Genomic DNA, 21338 nt, shown 5'->3' with positions numbered 1-21338 from the left:
TGATTTAACCGGGTTGTTATACTTCGATTATAAAGGTGTTACAAGCAAAAAATTTGTCAAGCTCTGAATATTCATGGTATCTTCAAGTGTTATGATATCATAGGATTGGTGAGCAAGCTCCGAAATTTTGCTGAAGATCTCGTTTGCAGACATAGTTTATTTGCAATCTTACACTTAACTGTAATGTATGACTAAGTAATTCCGAATGTTGTGTTAGAGAATCATATCACCACACAAAAAATCAAAACAAGGTTATTTAAAGTAATGAACTATAAAGAACTATGAGTCACAATTGACAGGGACTTTTCAACTAAGAGTGATTGTAAGGCTGATACTACAAATGGCTTCAGAGTTCTATGTGGATTCCATAAATCACTTCATTATGTGGATGAAGAAATGTTTAGGATTTCATATCCAAATGTTGTGAATTCGGGATTCAAGCGGCAAGTCCTTACTTCAAGTGTGAAATGGACATGCGTGGATGAGTTTAGTAGCGTGGAACCAAAATGGTGAGAAGCCTTTCTGATCTATCTTATGAGAATAGACTGAGATACTTAAGTCTACTTTCGTTATCTCACCACAAGTTACAGGATGATTTATTGCTAGCTCTGCGTAGCTTAAACAGTGATTTTTGTATTAACATGTCCTATGTTTCCCTTCCATACAATACAGATAATCTGAAAGGACACTGTAAAAAGTTCAAAGGTCGAGAGCAAATCTTCAACGTCTGGAGTACCGTTTGTCCCATCGTGTAGTGAATTACGGGAATTCTCTGACAGAATGCGTAATATCAAGACCTTCTGTTGAATCTTCACATGTAAAGGTCCTAGTACTGAGTACTACAAATTGCAAGGACCTCCTATAATTACTCCTGAAAGCTGAAAATAATTTGTCTAATATGGTCGCTGAATAGTCACAGTGTTATTATAGTTAGTGTCACAACGAACTTAGTTTGAAATTATATTTAAAAGACTAATTAGACGACAGGAAGGTCACCTCTGGAGTCCTAACGTAACTAATTCACCTGTATTTTCAACCACAGATGTTGAGCATCTATTTGAAGGTCACTTGAAGGGTCGGAACAAAAAGGCGGTAGTTGTAAACATTCCGAAGAATGAGTATATCTCTTCTTTTCGACGAGGAGGCGTATGAGAAGATTTCTGAAGTTAAAAAACCAATATTTGTATTTGACTGGCTGTGTTCACTGGAAAAACGATTAGTGGCAGAAAATAGACAGGCTATCAAGGAATGCCAAGAAGATCTTGTGCAACAACTGTTGTCTCACCTGACGCATGCCCCTGGACGTCCAACACACAAGCTTTTGGGCCGTTGTTTCGCTAACCTATTTTTAGTGGGAGACTCGCTTTTGCTTTATACAGCAGTGAACACATGTAACGCGCTTCTAAAATCCCGAGATGATGGACTTGCTTGCATCAATAGTCGTCTAGCTGCATTAAGCTGCCTCGGAGCCATATACAAACGCCTTGGACGTATGATAGGTCGGTCTTTTGAAGACAGCGTTATCATAATGGTGAAGCTGATCAAGCAGGTAATGTAAAAATTCATTTTATTAGTTCTCACTGATGTCCCAATATATCAGAATTTATACTGTCAATCTATTTTTTTTCTTTATTTCACACATAGAAATTCTGCCAAGATTCTGAAATTCGCCACTTGTTTGTTACTGGATAGGCGTTCGTATGATAAGATCCGAAGTGTATAGTTCTCATTCAGTTTGTAACTACAGGATTCATAACATTCTCTTTCTGTATTGTGGTTTAGCTGTTTGATCACCTAGATTTCAGTCATTGGATTTGAAAACTTTCCTGTCTGGTTCTTAGCACTCAGTTAGTATACTTAGTCATCACAATCCACATTAGCACCAGAAACCTTTTTAATTCACCATACAAGCCTTTTTGTTCTCCGAATTCTTGTTAGATATCAGATGACTGGATCTTGAATTTGTAGACTATCCTAGCCAAGCAGGGCGAAATACTGTTGTTTACATCCCTCTAGTGCATTTATTGTTGCTCTATTTTGTCAGAAATTTCCGTTTTACGAATAAAACAACTTCAAACCATCATCTCTAAATAATTTAAATCTAAAATTCCGGGATTATTAGTTACAATTAGAGAAATCATTAGAAGGTAAGCCACTTTTAGAGCTTGCAGTTGAACCTTGGTTACACTTCACGTACATCCGTTTACATCTAGGAAATGAGTGAAAATGTGCATCTTTTTGTTATCGAGTTTGAATAGACTGGATGGGATAAATGGTTTTAAGACTAACCTCATTATATTCTCTAAAGTAATTAACAACAAGAGTGGGCGATAAAAATCAGGCATTTTGAGAAAAGTGCTCTGATAGTTTCGAATCTAACTTTTAAAACATCAATTTAGGCATAGTTTAACAAAAACAGTGTTTCATTCTAAAATCATATGACCAAAAACTACATTTGAAGCCTTAAGATCTTTTGTTAATCTTTTACTATCAACACTGACTATTCATTTTTTCCGAGCTAAAAAAGAACTACAAGTCCATTCCACAACAAAGCGCAAGGCTTTGGTAGTGTTTATGTTCGATTATTTCCAAAGTTGGAGTTATTTAAAACTGATGACTTCGGAAATAGTTCCTTCACACTTGTTAATCGAAACTTTTCCGTTAAGTCCTCTTTTTATGAAGAACCAATAACTAGAGAGGTAGTTATCTTATTAAAAAATTTAGTTGCAAATCAACTTTAGCCATCACTATAATGCTGTTGATGTTGCTGTCTAATTTTCATACATTTGTTTCTCTTCTGTAAATTGGGACGGCAGAAATATTTTGCAAGATACTTTGGATGGGTTTTTTCATTACATTTATTTAAATTAACCACTGGAGTATAAAGACTAACCTCAAAATTGTGTACTATTCATCTTACAACGAATTTATTCGTGATGACTGTTATCATTTGTACACTGTAGTTCAATTGTCCGGTTTCTTATGTAATATCTAAACACCCTACGGTATGCAAAGTTCTTCAGTATTTTAGTAGGACCATCTTAAATAAACATTAGGGAATGGTATTCATAGATCAGTCAGTCAGTCAGCTACAACGTAGGACCAGGCACATATGTGCATCGGTCCAGGTTGCCATACCTCATTAGCACAGCAAGATGAAAACCGGATTCATAGGAGTGGTTAGGTCAAAGGTGGTAATATGTAGGAGAAAGATGTTATTATATTAAGCATAGCTCTGTAAAAGTACTTCATAAGTTATAATTAATTTCTTGCTATTCGCATCCCTGGCATCTGAGTCATCCTTTACATTACATTTTACCAGGTTATGAATATGGTTCATTCTACTAAGATTGTCAGCATCCAACTGAATGATTAGAATAACGTATGCTAACAATCTGGGCTACGCTGCTAATTACCAGACAGTTTCCGATGTGTGGTTTGTTGGGTAATTTGCCACTTTTAGATTGTAAACCTTCAGAATTACTGATGATTATGGAGCAAATTTCCGAGTCGTGAAACTGTTAACTTCATTTCTTGTATTAGCGATAAAAAGCTGACTTCTAAAATCCTTAACAATGAATTAAAAATACCTAATTCTTAATCTGCACATTTCTTGTTATACTATTGTTCGAAGTATCTTTTATTATGGATAAAATCTTAAGTAGTTCATATTTTATTCTTGCTAATATACAGTTAGTTCATTGCAAAGAATAGATAATTTAATTTGTAACTTCTTTTTTCTTCAGTCTGAGTCACTAGTTCGATGTGAAATTATGAACACATTGTGCAGTTTGGTTGAAGGTGTTGGTTCAGCTAGTATTGTGTGTCACAAAGAAATATATAAAGCAGTGAAAATCTGCATGACGGATCGAGTACTCTATGTGCGTGTTGCTGCAGTGAAAGTGAGTCAACCAACCATTGATGTATATTCCGTATTCGACACAGATGTCCAAATTATTATATTTTTACTGTGGTTTTCTTGTACAATATCGAATTATTACTACATATTAGTTATATGCTGTGGAAAAATATGTACAAAGTATTTAAACGTAGATACTTTGTGTACGATACTGTCATAAGTTTAAACTATATATGTATCGTGAATTTTTATTAACGAGTATTTCCATCCATCTCATTAAGCATATGGTTGGAGCTTGCAATAAACTTTAAAGGGTTGATGCGTTAATCTGACTTATTTCAGCACAATAAATGTCATAATTTTACAAGTCCAAGTTCTTCAAAGTACAACTCATCTTATAAGTGCCGTTTTTAGAGGCAGTATTTGACTTGTAATAGTTTTTCTTTAGTAAATGTTTTCCTGGCATAGCAGTCAGTTTTAAAGATAAAAAAACATTATATGGTTGGCTAGCATCATTAAATTTCCAGCAGAATTTATCACCTTTGTCACTTACTGCTATTGAGTGTGTAACAGAAACGTGTCACTTGGAGTGTTGATCACTTGCAAAAAAGAACTGTAGTAAATATTAGTAGGGCAGAAGGGAAAACTGAAGAACGTAAATTACAGAATCAATACTGTTTATGAAAACAGTCTTGTTCTGTAAATCTTATGACTGTTGCAGGTGGTACTTTCGATAAACGTTATTGAATATTATATCTGCAATTTCATCTCTCAAATATCTCATGGATTTTTACTTCATTTCTCATCTTTCATGATATCCGTCTACAGTTTCCAAACCGTCTATTGCGTACTACTTACTCATTCAGTTTGTTATTTCTTTAACCTTAGTGTCTTTACTTCCTGGTTGACCATTCTCATTCAATTCATACCAACGCATTAGAAGCTACTGTAAGTTTGTGTTTGCGATGTATGGATGGATCCAATTATACAACTCGACTTGAGACCGCACGTACTTTGGGTCATTTGTTAGCAAAAACTCAGCGTAAAAGGGTTGCAGATACAGGATCTGATGCATCCAGCAGTGGAACAGTTGGGACGTCTAGTAAGTTGTTTATGTAGCGTTTTTCCTGTTTTTTATGTTAAGAAAATTAATGAAATTATTTTTTTTCACAATTTCATACCAGTTTTTTCTTCCAAGTTGTCCAAAAAAGTTATTTCATGGAACTTCCTATTCATAATATGAACATTTTCTCAATGCTACTGGGGTTTAACCTAAAGGTGAAAAACCTTTTACGAAAAACCATTTTTTTCGTAGAGTTGTAATACATTTATTTATAGAACCAACTTTAATCCACTGAGATGCAGTAGGAACGCAATTGCATTGAGAACGTCCTCAAGTTTCTAGGTACTACCTTTAATCCTGATGTAATAAACGTGGCTTAAGACCTATTACCTAGTCACTTGGCCGAATGTATACATAGTTATATTTTTACACATACATATGCACACAACACTTAAATAAATAAAAACTCAGTATTTCTGGTAGTAAATTGAATATATTGTGTAAATCAATCATTTTTAATGTTTTGGTCAAACCGTACAGATGTTTAGTTCCTTGGCAATTCGATGTCCTCACAATTTGTTTTAATATATCAGGTAGATAGGACCATAGATGAAATTTATAGTTGATTACTTTATGTCGTTCGTACCGGTTAAAAAAATGTTATGTTTATCAGTAATTCAAAGGACGCATCAAACTGTCCAAATACTAGTGTTTTCCGACAATTTAACAATATTACGCTTGTTTCATGTTTTTTGATCTATGGTGATAGTGATTTATTTAGCTGTTTACCAAATGGCAGGGGTATTGTGTACCAGTTCATTTTGTTATGACCTACAGGTGTGTGTGACATAACCGTTAGAATTAGGTAGGCATAGGTTACATATATTTTGTGGGACTGTTGCCAGCATTAAATTAAACTAAAATTAGTGTGGTAAAAAGTCAAGGTCGTTCAATTTAATGCGAGTTCAGGAAGCCACTAACTGTCGGTTTTAGTCTTCCAAGGACGTTTAAATCTCCTTACCTCAAGTCAAGTCTTTATATTTGGATACATGCATTTATTCCACTTTCTTGTGGAGATACTTCACAAACGGTGTTCGTCATATTTTCAATTGTTTTGCCTTTTTTCATGATACGTGGTAATAAAACAGGTTCTGGAAATAGTATCTATTTGTACATCTCAGTAGGCTTGGTGAATACTCCTCACTTTAAAAGGTAAAATCCAAGTTTACAAAATTAAGGTTGATGTAATACTCCACATATTGACTATACTTGATGGATGTATGTATTGACAGTTATACGCCTACAATAGCTATATTGGTTTGTAGACCAGTGGAACAAGTTCTAGTAAACTATACAATTAATAAACTGTGTAGGTGAATTTATTTTTATGTTTTATTTTTTAGTTTGTTTTAATCTATGCTTATTTTGTTTGCTTATCCACTTTCTAACATTGACTGGGGTAAAATTGTATATGTAGTAATTTTGTCGATGAAATAACCGCGAATTAAATATGGTTAGTTTTTCAGATACTACTATTCTTTTATAATAGATTTATTGTTGTCAAATCAGGCATTGTTATATGGTGTTTGCTACTTATATCGACATAAGTAGTATAGGATGTTAGTCGTGAACAGAATGTCTGGCAGCAGAGAGACAAGAGGATCGAACAGTAAAGAATGGGAACAGAATGCAATTTGCATGAAAATGCAAGAACAATGAAGTCTGAGTCATTATGAAACAATTGATAGACATTTTTCAGATTACGTATTTACTATTTGATTGTTAGATTTTATTAACAAGTCCTGTAAACGTGTCAAATACATTCGATTGTCCCCGCTGGTGTTCGTGTTCACTACAGTTATACTGGATTAATACTTTTTAATGATGCACTATAATTCATACATTGTAGACCCGATAAATCATGCAAGACTCAAAGCAAACTCGTCAGTTCTTTTTTGAACTTCTGCCTTTGATATAAATATTTTTTTCAAAGAAACGTATGTAAAATGCAATACAAACACTTTCAAATGTAACTTGATAGTATTAATTATGTCTATCTGATATTTAGTGTTGTGTATTACCGTCCGTTTTCATATTACTTTTTTTGTTATCGCTATATGATGCTCATATTTTAGCTTTATTATTGATAATTATGAAGTATTTATATGGTTATTGTGTTTGTCTTTCTTTCTTTGCAGATAATTCGCGGAGTAAACCTATCCCACTTACAGATGCATTGTCATTATTGTCGTCAGGATTTTTGAAAGGTCCAGGTGGGTTTTTAAAAGGTACCAGTGCTACTGATATGATTAAAGGAACTAGTCCAGTTAATCGAGAAGTTCGTGTTGGTGTAACGTATGTAAGTATATAAAGCATGATGTTAATATAATTATTTGTGTGAAAATAGTTTTTTTTGTTAAAGACTTTTATCTAATTAAACTATTTCATAGATAATGAGGTGAGTAATGTTGAAGTTAAATGTAAAGTACTGGATAAATTTGACAAATTGGTCGATGAGGCTGTGGAATTTTGACGACTGGGATAGCTTTGATGTATTTTAAGTATGTTCTTTCAATAGTTTCTAACATATGAGTAATTATAAAGAGAACTAAGAGCTGTCGAACAGTGTTATGGAGTTAGTCCGTGAAATCATTGTTTTTTTATCAAGTCATGTTGAGAGATGCAAACATCTTGGTTATGGTTCTCTAGGTAATCCAAATCAGTTACAGTGACGAAGTGAATGAGTACTAAATATCGTGGAAATCTATTTGTAGGTCGATGTGTGTTTATGCCATACTCCTTGACTGATCAGTTTTCGACAGTAACGTACAAAGCAGCAACTCCACACATAGTTATGCATTAATTTACAAACCATAACTGTCTTTATGTATATGAGTTACAATGCTATCTCATGACCTACAGCTCGCTTAAGACAGAACTGAATTTGAACTTGTGAAGCAATAAACATAAGTAAAGTACTGAAAACACTTATCACCCATGATTTGATTTATCGGCTCAGTTATTTATTTAATTTATTTGAACACATAAACGTTGGTACAAGAGGACACCAAATACATATGCTCCACACAATAACAATGAGGCCAGTGGTAGTCACTATTGATTTATGTGAGGGCTTTGATATCGCCTGGGTGCCGAGACCGAAGCAGGTGGTTATCTTAAATGGTCACTACCTAACTATTTGACCTAGAGGTCTAATCCACAAGGCAGTGGAGCCACCGTTAGGAGGTGCAGTCCCATGGTCGCCGGTGACCAACAATAGATTCCCACTCCATTTGTTTCCTCAGGATCCTGCAACTCATGTGCACCATTGGTTTGGAATCAGTGTTTTCTAACTCCCCTAAGTGGATTCCTCCTGTCCACCAACCCGGTTAAAGGGCCAGATAGTCGCTTTTCGTCCTCTCAATTTCATAAACAACACCCCACCACGAGAAGGCAGTGAGTAAGACTTCCCTAACAATGGCTGTATACACGTGGCCATTTGAGAGCATTTCGAGAGGATGAGTGAACTCTCCTCACTCTCGACCTTAGTTGTCTTACAGTGAATGCTTTTTTATATTTTAATTATTATCACCGTTTCCAAAAATACCTCAATTCGTTAGTGTGGGCATCTTTTCATGGATTCAATGAATTGTACATGAGTTCGAATTCAGTTAGTTCTCGATATAACTATCGTTATCAAGTGCATGTTGCACAAGTTAGTGGCTATCTAGACTCAATAGCTTAGCGGATAATGCGATTGGAGTTTTGTGTGATGGGCATTAAGTTCGAGTTTAGATGTAAACACCCATCCAGTTGACGAGTCCCCCACAGGACGAAATTCTATTGCTAGCCACTACCCAAGTTTAATAATGATTGATATCTATCTACATTAATAGGCATTAGGAATTAATGTATTTTCTCCCTTCTTTCTTTTGTTTTTCAACCACTACTGAATAAACGTCAATTAGCGTTGATTAAAATGACCATTAAAATGATTTACACTTCGTTGATGTGTTAATTAGTCAATTTGCTTTTATTTTATTTGCAGGCTTACATCGAATTTATTGTTGAAATGGGGCCGTTATGGTTTGAAACTAATCTGTCAACTATACTGACACATTTAGTGAATCTTTTATTAGTTCCACGTGCTACACCAACACATGTCGAGGCTATATATGCACGTCAATGTATACAATATCTATTGGGTACTGTATTTCGACACTTATTGTCTGAATCAATTCAATTAGTTGCGATTAGTGAATTGATAAAGATATTAATATATCATTTACAATATTTACAAAATCTTCATGTGAATGAATATTCAATGAACGACGGTGATGTGTTTCAACAGATATTCTCTTCATCCTCTTCTTCCGTAACACCTACTCTTAATAATAATGGTAATACAAACGAACCATCAGATTCGTTACCGAATGATATTTTCAATGAGACTGGTATCAACGTAACACATGGGGATAATCAGGCAACTAGTAATGTATATAATTTGGATAGTGTTGTGGAACCGGATAGTGGAAAAGTGAAACGTGGAATTAGGCGTCAAGTAGCAACAGCGACAATAACGACAACAGCTACTACGGGTGGTAGCAGTTCCCGTTCGAATCGCGAACAACAACATCAGCACTTAGTTATTTGTGTGTTAGATATAATTAGTCAATTAATTCGTTGGTTAGATTCACTAGTTGGTAAGCACTTTTATCTACAATTTTATTCTGTAAACACTTATTTTATTAGATTAGTCGAATGATGTATTTTAAGTTCTTGTTTTATTCTATTATATTTTATTTTTATTCAGCTCATTTACTATGTACAAATTAGTATACTTGGTTCTCGGCAGCGCTCTAAGCTACCCATACTGTTGTAGGTGGAGTGGGGTTCGAACATACGATTGTGGTTGGAAGTCAACGCCTTAACTATTAAGCCAACATTACACTTTCATCTGGATCCCACCTTTGCAAACCTTTGTTCATGGACTTTGGCTTTTTTCATTCAGGAATTTATTCATGCTTGGTTTTTGTTGACCAATTAATTTCCTAACCAATAATCCTTTGAGATATTTATGTACCCGTTTTCAAGTAGCACTAGGAAATACTGTCCGATTTCATAAATCACTGTTAAGCGGAGGAAGATGTGAATTTTATGATCCATTGGCTGGAGCTAGATCCTAGACCCATTCAGTTACAGCTTTTTTTGATCTATAGTTTTTAATTGAAATTTTACAAATATTGGTTGTTTGAATCTTCCATTCGACGCTTAGGACTGCAGCTGACCAGTCTCCTTTGGCATACGTACATCTTGTGCGCATTACCTCGACATTGCGACTAAGTCACAAGCACTTTTAAGTATAGATGGATGGTGGTTAGTAGTTGAATCCAGGATACGCGTTCCGTCCTTTGTGGGACTCATCAGTTGCATGCATATACACTAGCTTGTGCAAAATTCACTGCATTACACAAGCTGCTACACAGGCTATCTGGGCTCAGTAGCTCAGTAGATAATACGATTGGAGTTTGAAGCGACCGGTAGTGGTTTCGAGTCCAAATGTGAATACTCATACTAAGGTGTATATGCATCCAATTGATGAGTCCCACCATCCATCTCCACCTGAAAGGTTAGAATTTATTTCTCTCATTTCCGTCTAGAATATTGACCTATGTTATTTACCTGTAGGTGTTAAATTTCTTCAAAGAAATACAATAAAGTTCTTATTAATTTCAGATTCTTAAGTAGTTGTTAATGTGATATCAAGTGTAGGATTTCCCTGTTCATTCACAGTTTTACATTAATTCTTTTTTTTTTCAAATTTTAGTTCAACTTTTGGATCAACCCACTCAACTAACTGATGTACTATGCACATGTTTATCACATCCAGTACAGGCGGTTCGTTTGGCAGCTGCATCGTGTTTAAGGCAGTTAGTAATTGTTGTACCAAGCCAACGCATCCCTTTATTAAATAAATGTTTACATTGTTTGCAACAATCTCATAGATATAGTGCTGAAACACTTTTAGGCGTTACTTTTGGCATAACTGGACTTCTAGCTGGAGTTAATTATTCTATTCTTGGTTTGCCGAATAATGTACCAGATCAAGTTAGTTTATCGTCATTTTATACATGTGAATTTTGTTTTGTTTATTCGATTGGTCTACTGATGGACAGTAAACTTGCTGTTTTCAAATAATATTTGGTGTTAGATTGATAATTTCGACCTTAATATGATAATAGTCAAAAATGAATTTATCACACTAACTTAGTGGGACTATATTGCTTTTAATAAGAAACTAGTATTCTAAAATGGCTTTTTGGTTTTATACTGTTAATAAGCACACATTCAAAACAAGGGAACATATATTGTGCTGAATTCACTTTATTATGTCAGCTATTGAACGTACGAACTATTTTGTATGGATACGAAGCACTTTCTCGATTGTAGTTTGTGAGAAACATGCATGCAATAATTCATTTCATTGGTATAAATAATCATAAATACCCTATATGATTACAGAAGTCCCAGTTCTGTAGGAACGAAGTAAGTGAGATAATAAATTAATTAACCACAAAGAACATTCGCAAGTCGTTCTCAATAGAGCAAAAGAACTGACAGCGATTTTTCGTTCATACTTATAGGTTCTCCTTTCGGTAGAATTCGCCTTTCCCTTCCAATGCATGTACTACTACTATAAATATAACTGAACAGGTAAACACGGCAAAATGGTAACTAGAGGAGAAATGTTGATGTTAGACTTTACGGACATGATTTTACGGGAATGTTAATTTATCAAACAAGTGCAATAGTCTCTTATTAGTTGATTCATATAAGAGCTTATTGAATCCTCTTTAAATAAAAGCTTAACAAGTACATTCTTTTAAGGCAGTAATTAATATTAACATTTCATTTTTTAACTTAGTGTTTACTTACAAGGTGGTCATCGTATATTAAAGTTCTATTATTTTACACCTAATTAACACACTTAACTTTAAAGTATACTTTGTTCTTTTTAAAGTGTTTTAGCTAAACTTCCTCAGTAAGGTATTAGGCAAAGACTGTTTGAAATGAGTGTATTGACCAATTAAAAATGTAAGCTAAGCTTAATTTATTTTCATATCTTAGATATGAAGATGAATGTGTGATATGTTAGTGGTGACTTTATTATAGGTGATTAAAAATAATATGCAAACAAGCTCTTAAATTATTTGAAATCATCTTCATCTAAATACAAAATCCGATGATAGTGAATTAATTAATGAACAGAATATATTTCTTCAATGTGAGCATCTGAAATTACAGACTTGCAAATTTTTCAGTGAGACTCTAATTTATGGACGACTTTTGGTAACGCCAAAGTGGTCTTGAGGATGTCTACCTACTTACTACGGTTAAATAAAGGTTTAAAATCAGTGTGAGGAGTAGGTTGGAAGAAAGCTAGGGGCGACCAAACCAAAACATGGCACCAGTCCATGAAGTCACTGACAAGTGAACTGAGTCATGTTGGTAGGTGTAGACTACGTGGTTGGGGACCGCGAGATGATAGCAGCCGATGGTTAGAGACCCTGAATGACATGGCTCAAAATCGTTTGCAATGGCGCAGGTGCATACACTCTTTGTGTTCTCCCAAATTTTGATCTCCTTATTCTTACTTGTCTCTTTTTTTTCTCTTCCCAAATTTATTTCACTGGATTATACTCTTTAAATAACATCTTCAAACCCTAATCTTCCCGATTACTGCTTATACTCTTGCTACCTCTACCACTACGGGATTTGAATCGACAACTGCATCTCTGTGCTAAGGTGGTGTGGCAACTCGAACTGATGTACGTACGTACGAAGTTCTACGTTGTTACTGACTGACTGTGAGGAATTAGGATTAGTATTTACATTTGAATGTTAGGGTTAGGAATTGGATTTAGGGTTTTCAGCTATGATGTCAAGTGGTATTTAACCCGATGGATGAATGATTTTTCGCGCCAAAATCCAAGACCTACTATCTTTAATCTGATTGGTTCGTCCACAAGTTATAGTCTCGCCACTTTTTCATCAATCAAGTTGGTGTCATTTGCTTTTAATGGTAAAGTTAACTTTTATGATTGATTTCTTCAACAGGATTCTTATGATCTCCACTAGTTTGATAATTCTATACTAATATCTTTTTCCATTTAGTTGTTTAGTTTAGCTGAAGAGCTTCTACGTGCGGCCAATCAAAATAGCCGATTCGCACTGGCTCGTACTCAGAGTGGTTGGAGTTTATTAGCTGCTTGTATAACTCTTGGACCAAATGTTGTCAAGCCTCATTTACCTAGAATGTTGTTGCTTTGGCGTAATGCATTTCCGCGCAGTTTACGTGAGCTGGAAGCGGAGAAACAGCGCGGTGACGCTTTTACTTGGCAGGTATTTTAGCTTTCTCAATATTTACATAGTTTTTTTAAATTAAGCTTAAAAGTATGTTAAGTTATGAATATGGTAGTTTGATTGCTTTGAAAAATGAACAGAGATTCAATTCATGTTGCTTGCCAATGAAAACTTTTGTCATAACACCTCCCTTGTTAAACCTTCCTTTAGTCTTCTTTCTATCATAGCTGTCTCTCTTCTGAGGCCATACTGTTTTCTAACACTGATTATAAATCAATCTTCATTATCCCGTAACTTGATCATTCTGGCTGTTCCCCTAAATGGTTGTATGATATGATACATTTGTGGGCTTAATTCATTGAGTGCAAGGTTAAGTGCTTTAATTCACCTTGAGTAAATCAGGTACTTGAATATGTTTTTTCTACTTTTTCTCACCTTAATTCGAATGTAAATCTTTTAACGCTTGTTTTCAACTCTTCCAGTAACCAAACAGATCAGATAATTGTTATATTTCGGAAGTTGATTTCTCGATATACCGCGTATAACAGAGCACTAGAACACCCAAAACCATTCCAAGTCTCAATAAGAAGACAGAAGACTAACGAGAGGAATATTATTCCAAACAGTGTCAATCATAGTACGAAATTGTCAGGTATTTATAGTTTTTAGTAAGAACGAAATCATCATTACAGTCCTTCAATCGGCATACAGGGCGTAATTAGCATTATCCAATCGGGAAGCTACACGTTGGAATTCTAGAATATTCCTCCGAAAGGTGATTGGATGGGACGTCTTCGGCTCTTTCTGATCCTCTTACAGCTTCCTCGAGTTCACCGGTGGTCCGTCGCTACAATAATTATCAATTTTTAGATGTGCTGTAGAAAAACGCCATCACTTTTGACGACAAAATATCATCACGTACCTGTTTGCATACTCATGCTTTTACCGCACTGTTTGAATGAGGTCCGACGATACTATCCACCTTCTCACATCAAAATAGACGTAACAATGTTCAACAGTAAAGACATTCATTCACCAAACCATCTTCCTACCATTTGTTTTGGGTGTTTTCAACAGTTTATATAATTAGGTCATCGTCATCTGAAAAGTCATTCGTATACTTGATATTACTGCTTAATGACTAAATAAATAAATGATTTGCACCGTTGTAATTCATTTCTATATGCATACATAGCCCCTTGATTGATACATTTTGATCTTATTTACTTCCTTATTCTATTTAATCAATTTAATGGCGATATAATTTGATCATATTTTTATTGATCTGATTTACTTTTTCTCCAATGATAATTTACTTTTTTTAATTTTTCTATAAAAGAAATAATATGATGAAGTAAAGTTAATTGACAATGTAATTCTCTTTTTAAAAATTAACTTCGTTTAAAATTGATTGGCAATTTTATTTATTTGTTTATTTAAATTGTCTCTACTTTCGCCTACTTCTCTATGGTATGTTGGTTGTTCTGAGTGTTGTACACTTTTTGTACATTCTGTGTGTGTGTGTTTGTTTCTACATACATACATACATTCATCCCAGAATTTATTGAGGTGGCTAGTCTTTTTTTAATTCGATTAAATATTTATAAATCAGAAAAGTAAATTGGTTGACAGAAATATTTATTCTGGATTTGCACAGCTGTATATAATATATATAAGCAAAGATGGATGGTGGCTAACAGTGGAATCCAGAACGCGCGTTTCGTCTTATTTGGGACTCGTCAGCTGGATGCACTTGCATCCCAGAGTTAATGTTTACTCCAGGACTCGAATTCAGCACCGTTCGATTCAAACGCCATTGCGTTTCCCACTTAGTCCTAGAATGAACATCAACTCTGGGATGCAGGTACATCCTGATGACGAATCCCAAATAGAACGAAACGTGCGTCCTTGATTCCACTGCTAGCCGCCATCCATCTTTGCTTATACTACTTGTGAATTAGGGCAACATCGAGGCAATCCGCACAGCATGCAAATATGCCAATAAAAGACTGGTCAATCGCAGTCCTAAACGTCAGTGAGAAGATTCAAATGAGCAATACAAAGTGAATTTCTAATATAGATTTGTTTGTGAGCCACTGGTTGCGTCGATGCCTACTACTAGTATTTGATCACAAATGTCTTAGAAATATTGCTCGCATCTGCTGGGATCATCGGGTAAGTAATAGTGAGGTTAAAGAATGATGGTAAATCAGTTGATGAGGTTGTGAATCTTCATCGACTGAGATGGTTGGGCCACGTGTTACGTATGCCTGAACACCGATTACCACGACGCACAATGCTGATTAGTGTTGGGGATGGTTGGAAGTAAGTTAGTGGTGACCAAACTAAAACGTGACATCAGTCCTTGAAGTCACTAACTTCTAGTCTGAGCCATGTTGGTAGATGTAGACTACATGGTTGGGGTCCGCGTGACTATCGAAACCAATGATTGGAGACCGTGGGTGACATGACACATAATCGGTCACAATGGTGTAGGTGTATACACCCATTGTTTCCCCTTAAATCGTGAGATGAAAATTATTTTATACCTTCCTTTGTATCAACTAATTCTTTCTTCCTGTACTATATCCTTATACATAATCTTTCTTTTATATATTACTACCATTGAAGTAACTACTTCGGTGTTCATCCTGTTGTACTAATGAGATGTGGCAACTTGGACAGATGGATATTTATGCCTGGTCCAACGTTTTAGCTGACTGACTAACTCAATGTTTAACCAAATTGCACTATGCTTTATATATTGAACAATTGTTTCGTATTTGTCTTCTGGGTGCGCTCATTTGGAGTAACATGCCATGATTGTATCGATTCTCAGAAATATCTAACTTTTTTGAATGAATGAAAATTTGTCCTGGTAGGTGGACAGACTCTTCCAGTTAGAGCAACTTTTTTTCCGAAGATGTGCGTAATTTGGATTAAGAATGGTGCCATTCGGCGAGCTGAAAATATGCTAACTGTTCAATTCACTAAGATGTAGGGTATAGTTTCCACACTAGTGTTTTCTGGCTTCATCATTGAGAGTAGATCATACAGGGTGACTTAGATGACTCGTTTTACTGAGAAAATCATAACAAAATTTCATAACGGAAATTCATCTCGATGTATGTCGTTCTCATCTCAGATTGTGGAAACTATCCAAATGATTTTGCTTTATTTGTTATATTATTGACTAGTTAATTATCGCTTTTCCGTTTGAATAAATAAATCCTTTCTGGCATATATTCTGAAATGATTTTTAATTGTTTCTTTCTTTTCAATTAATAAACCAAAGTTATTGGATAACATCAAAACTAGACTTCATAATGAGAATCGATAGGAAAAAATCATTTGGGCGGAATGGACTATTGAATTAGTCGTAAATCAATTGTACTTCATATGTTGTCATAAGCGTTGATGAGGTTAATGTTTTCGTATTAATTGTTCGTGTATATGATTTTGATGGTTGTCTTTGTAGAGCGATTTCAAACTGATCTACTTTTATAAATTAAATCTCATGTTATATCAATATAATTAGGTGAATTCTATTTCTCAGGTGTTTTTCGCCATTCTTTTCTACATACTTTATTTCTTACCTTAAAGTTTGGTCGGCACCAAAAAATTAGACAAATGTAACATTAGTCATTACTCTATGGTCAATCATTTGTAAATATCTCAGTCCTACGGGAACTCAGTCACTGCCCGAATAATTTAGTAGTAACATCTCAGATTGTGAAGCTAACTGACGTACGGTCGGATGACATTGGGAGCATTAGTTCCCCCCAAGATAACATATCTGATTGACAAGCGTTAACTAGCGCGAAATCTATGTCAATACTAGATTTCTTGTCGACTAACTCCAGCCACTTGATACTTTTGTTAAATGTCTTTACCTATCCCTTTGTCGTCTGTCTCTCACTTTCTATCTACCATCTTCCTGCCTCAACTTCAACATTGTAGATTATGCTGGAATCCAGATCGGGTGCATTATGCTCTATACAAAGCTTTTTAGAATATTGTTCACCACAATTACTTACTGAAGATATAATTCATCGTCTTTTACCGCTTATTGAATGTGCATTAAATATGCTTGGACAAATGAATGATATTGTTCGAATTTATGGAAATCACTTAAAAATAATAGCTGGTTTTATTCGATTACGACTGTATCGAATTTTACTTTTACTACCATCTACAGCATACACTAGTAAGTTGATTAATTGTTAATAATATATTATTATGATTATAATTAATGGGAAATACTTTTTTGCTTGTCTAATTATATATTTCTATATCATTTTTCAATTACGACTAACTTGCTAATGTGTTATTGGCTTAAAATAGTATTTGCTAATTAATTTATTCAGTATGTCACATATGTAATGACCATGTGCCAAATAATATTACAGTAAATGGTTGTAAATTGCCCAGGAGTATCATGGTTGAAAACCGAATTGGTACTTGTGTTGTACTTGACTCAGGTACACCAGCAACCGTGTCAGTGTGTGTTTATGTGTTCAGAAAAGGTTGATGGTCTACCTATTAATTTTTTCGTACTTTGTTGTTAATCTTAGATCCTTTTTCACTGTTTCATCTATATTCCTGCAACCTACCATCCTTATTATGTTATCTTTAATTTTTTAAGTTCATTCCTCATTCATTCAATTAAATTAGATTATTAAGCAAATTTTATTATTAATAATCGATAGCGTAGATACATGATTTTCATGTTAATTGGTAGAATTTACAACTCTTTGAAGCTCTGATTCATAAAATGTTACCAGATCACAAGTATTTTGGGTTATAATCACTGACAAAATTGCATGTTCACTGGCACATAACTTTACGTACAACTGAAATAAAGCAAGATTGGTTGTCAATCACATTCCTTAATGATTTTGATTGAAATTAACATATAGTCTGTCTTGCAATATCTGAGATATTTTCTGAACACCTTATTAAAGGAAAAATCTCCTCTTGGAGCGCTTCTAGAGTTACTACCGGTCCCAAGTTTGGGCAAAGGCGGAGGTTTGGTCATGAGGCCAACAACCCTATATATGGAAGGAAACTTTGTTAAAAAATACGCTAAATAGAAACCATCATTCAAGTAAGCAAATAATAAAAGGATATATATATATATATATATATATATATATTAAGTTGTTGGATGTAGTTGATAGGAAACCGTAGTTCTGCATATCGTATATGTTGTTGACACACATCAGCAAGGTCTCTTTGCAATCTTGCGGGAACTGATGTTTCCAGTGGTATCCCACTACTCGTCACCCACCTTCACAACTTGAAATATTGCCAATGATCTATTCAGATTGCTGACTATTGGCAACTAACAAACAACTTAGGTTCAGGGTTTTCGGCCGACTGTCTGCAACCACTTAACATCTTAATATACTGCACACAATGTCGAATCGCTTATACTAGTGGCGACATTTCAATTTAGTCGAGAGATTTCAGTCAACTTAGATGATTAGACGAATACGACACTGTTCGCTACTCAATAATCAACTGTAAGGATATATATATATATGTACCTTTTGGGATCAGTATTAATAAAAATATTACTTTCTATTGATTTCATTCCCCTGATTTTGTGGATTAGCATTTATACATCATTTGTGGCAAACAAACCTTAGTCAACAAGGTAAAATAAAATACACGTATGCATCTATATAACTTGGTTTTATTCTTTTGTTTGCTTATTATTTGCACTTGTCTTGTTTAATTCCTGATCCATTTGTTTCATTCAATGTGTTTCCTATTTATCCTAATTGGTTTGTTTGGTTTTCACTAGACATGTTAGTATTTATATTAACACCATTACTAGAAGTATTATGTGGTTGGTTATGCAATAGTTATCAAAATAATATATTGCATGCGAATGTGTATGTATTCATCTCGTTCTCTTTCATGCTATATATATACATTGGAGTAAACATGGTTTAATGAAAAGAGCATATCATTCATACCTAAAGATCGGAGCCACCTTTTCGAGTCTAGTGGTGTGTGTGTGTGCACTATGCTTTTAATCGATTGGTTAGAAATTCAATGCTTCATATTTTTTAACTTCCGTCCACCTTTCACATAATGTGATGCTTTGTTTACTTTATTTTTTTTACGCCAAAGAATTCTTATATTCAATAGTGAGTGGAAAATTCTCATAGGACAATAAAATATTAAATTATCATTATAATATTTCATTATGTTAGAAATAAAAACCCAATTAATTAACTTTTCTAAAAGAATGGGATCCTTTCTTTTTTTTGGAAACCAATGATGTCTAATTACCGATTGTCAACGTACAACGGCAACATAAATCCTTATTTCATAATACAGAAAATTTATGTCAGAGATGAGTTTTTTGACAGAATTTCGACTTGAAAGTTTTTCTTTTAAAAAAACTATTTGTGTACAGTAAAATAATAATTATTAAAAGAAAATACAAAGTATTCGACAACAGTTTGGATAGAGTAATGAGTAAACATTTCGAAAGAATAATCCAAATATGTATTTCATATTAACTTCTTAAGCTTGAAATTAGACTGTAAAATAGCATTATGTATTCTCTTATCTTTGAAATGGAGTAAATATTAGTTCTACTTTCAGCTGCATCTAAAATAGAGTTGTCTTCCGCTATTCTCCATTAGTATTTTCGAATGACTAGTTTTTTTAAAATTGAATAGGCTTTAGCTCATAAATTCCTGAGAATTAATGAGGTTTCACTGATTGAAATCATGAATCAATTGAAGCTAGACCACTATGGAAAACCTGGAAGCACTGGACGGCCGTTTCGTCACAGTGTGTGACTCCTCAGTAGTGTGCATCCACGATCCCACCCCCACGAGATTCGAACCCAGAACCTATCAGTCTCGCTCCAGGCATTTAACCAACTAGACCACTGAGCCGGCATCCAATGGTGTTAATGTCTAACTTCAACAAATCCACGAAGTTGCGTCACCGTACACCATTGTCTTCAGTGAGTTGATATCTCACAACAGACCTGGTTGAGCTCCATTGGTAACGGCTTCTCACTAGAACTCCAGGAGTATCTCTTGAAGTCAGTCACTAGTGAGCAGATGATTGTTATCAGAAGGGGTTTGTGCAGATTTTAGAAATTTCACTGATTGAAATCATAAGTCAATTGAAGCTAGACCACCATGGAAAGCCTGGAAGCACTGGACGGCCGTTTCGTCCTAGTATGTGGTGATATATCTATTTAATGTCCAATACTATTTGTCAGTATGGCTCGGTACTCATAGTAAGTCCATTTAAAAAAATAATAACCCACTTAGATGAAATCCTTGGTCAATCTTCCAACTGTTGGCATTGTGATAGTTCGTAGTTAAACACAAATCTTTGAAATGCACTCTAATCTACATTTAAAAATATCATCTAACTGTTCAAACTAATGCTGAGTTAGAATTTATGATTCAATGTTGTTTGTAAGCCTTGGGAATAAGGAGAACTTGTCGGTTTATTCCAGAAAACATAGAATGGTAAACAAACCTCTGTGTTTTACTCTATCAGTGGTTCACCAAATGAGATCCGTGTAAAGATAACTTGAGTAACTTCGAATTCGACAATATCTCTATGTTCATATTCATTGATTGGTTCACATATACATGTGAACACATTAATAACAATTTACATTATTACATATCTGTGCGAATTTTCTTCTTTCTTCTCGCTTAGTATAAAATATATACTACTGAATTTTTCAATTGCTTGCTTTTACAACTACTCTTCATCTGTGATAATTACTAGTAATGATTTATTATCTATATTCTCACAATTCCACATGGTAGCAATCATGCTTCCTATAGTTCTTTAATTAATTTATGTAATTGTATTTCAAAAAAACTAATTACCGTCAACTTTCAAGTAAATAGAAAATATATTAATCAATCATAATTCATTATATTCCCTTATCTTCACGTTTTCAATGGTTGCCTAAGATCCATTCTTAATCTAAGCTATAAAAAATCTTTACATTGTTCATTGTGCATTTTTCGTATGTTTAGTAAATCCAGTATGTGA

The 21338-nt window shown here is 34.4% G+C and overlaps 1 protein-coding gene across 1 annotated transcript in view; it reads left to right on the top strand.

The window, feature by feature from the left end:
* Positions 1 to 1067: 1067 nt before the first annotated feature.
* The window catches only part of HEATR5B (HEAT repeat-containing protein 5B), a 51725-nt gene continuing 31454 nt past the window's right edge, over positions 1068 to 21338 (top strand). The window contains exons 1-8 of the mRNA XM_051214905.1: positions 1068 to 1549; positions 3747 to 3902; positions 4748 to 4961; positions 7121 to 7281; positions 8971 to 9625; positions 10750 to 11030; positions 13098 to 13325; positions 17247 to 17493. Of these exons, the coding sequence (XP_051068089.1) occupies positions 1115 to 1549; positions 3747 to 3902; positions 4748 to 4961; positions 7121 to 7281; positions 8971 to 9625; positions 10750 to 11030; positions 13098 to 13325; positions 17247 to 17493 (2377 nt within the window). The 5' untranslated portion in view covers positions 1068 to 1114. The remainder of the gene's footprint in view (positions 1550 to 3746; positions 3903 to 4747; positions 4962 to 7120; positions 7282 to 8970; positions 9626 to 10749; positions 11031 to 13097; positions 13326 to 17246; positions 17494 to 21338) is intronic.

Source organism: Schistosoma haematobium, chromosome 2 (genome assembly GCF_000699445.3).
Source record: "Schistosoma haematobium chromosome 2, whole genome shotgun sequence".
Taxonomy (NCBI): Eukaryota; Metazoa; Platyhelminthes; class Trematoda; order Strigeidida; family Schistosomatidae; genus Schistosoma; species Schistosoma haematobium.
The sequence above is the reverse complement of the archived record's forward strand: the minus strand, read 5'-3'. Positions and strand labels throughout refer to the sequence as shown.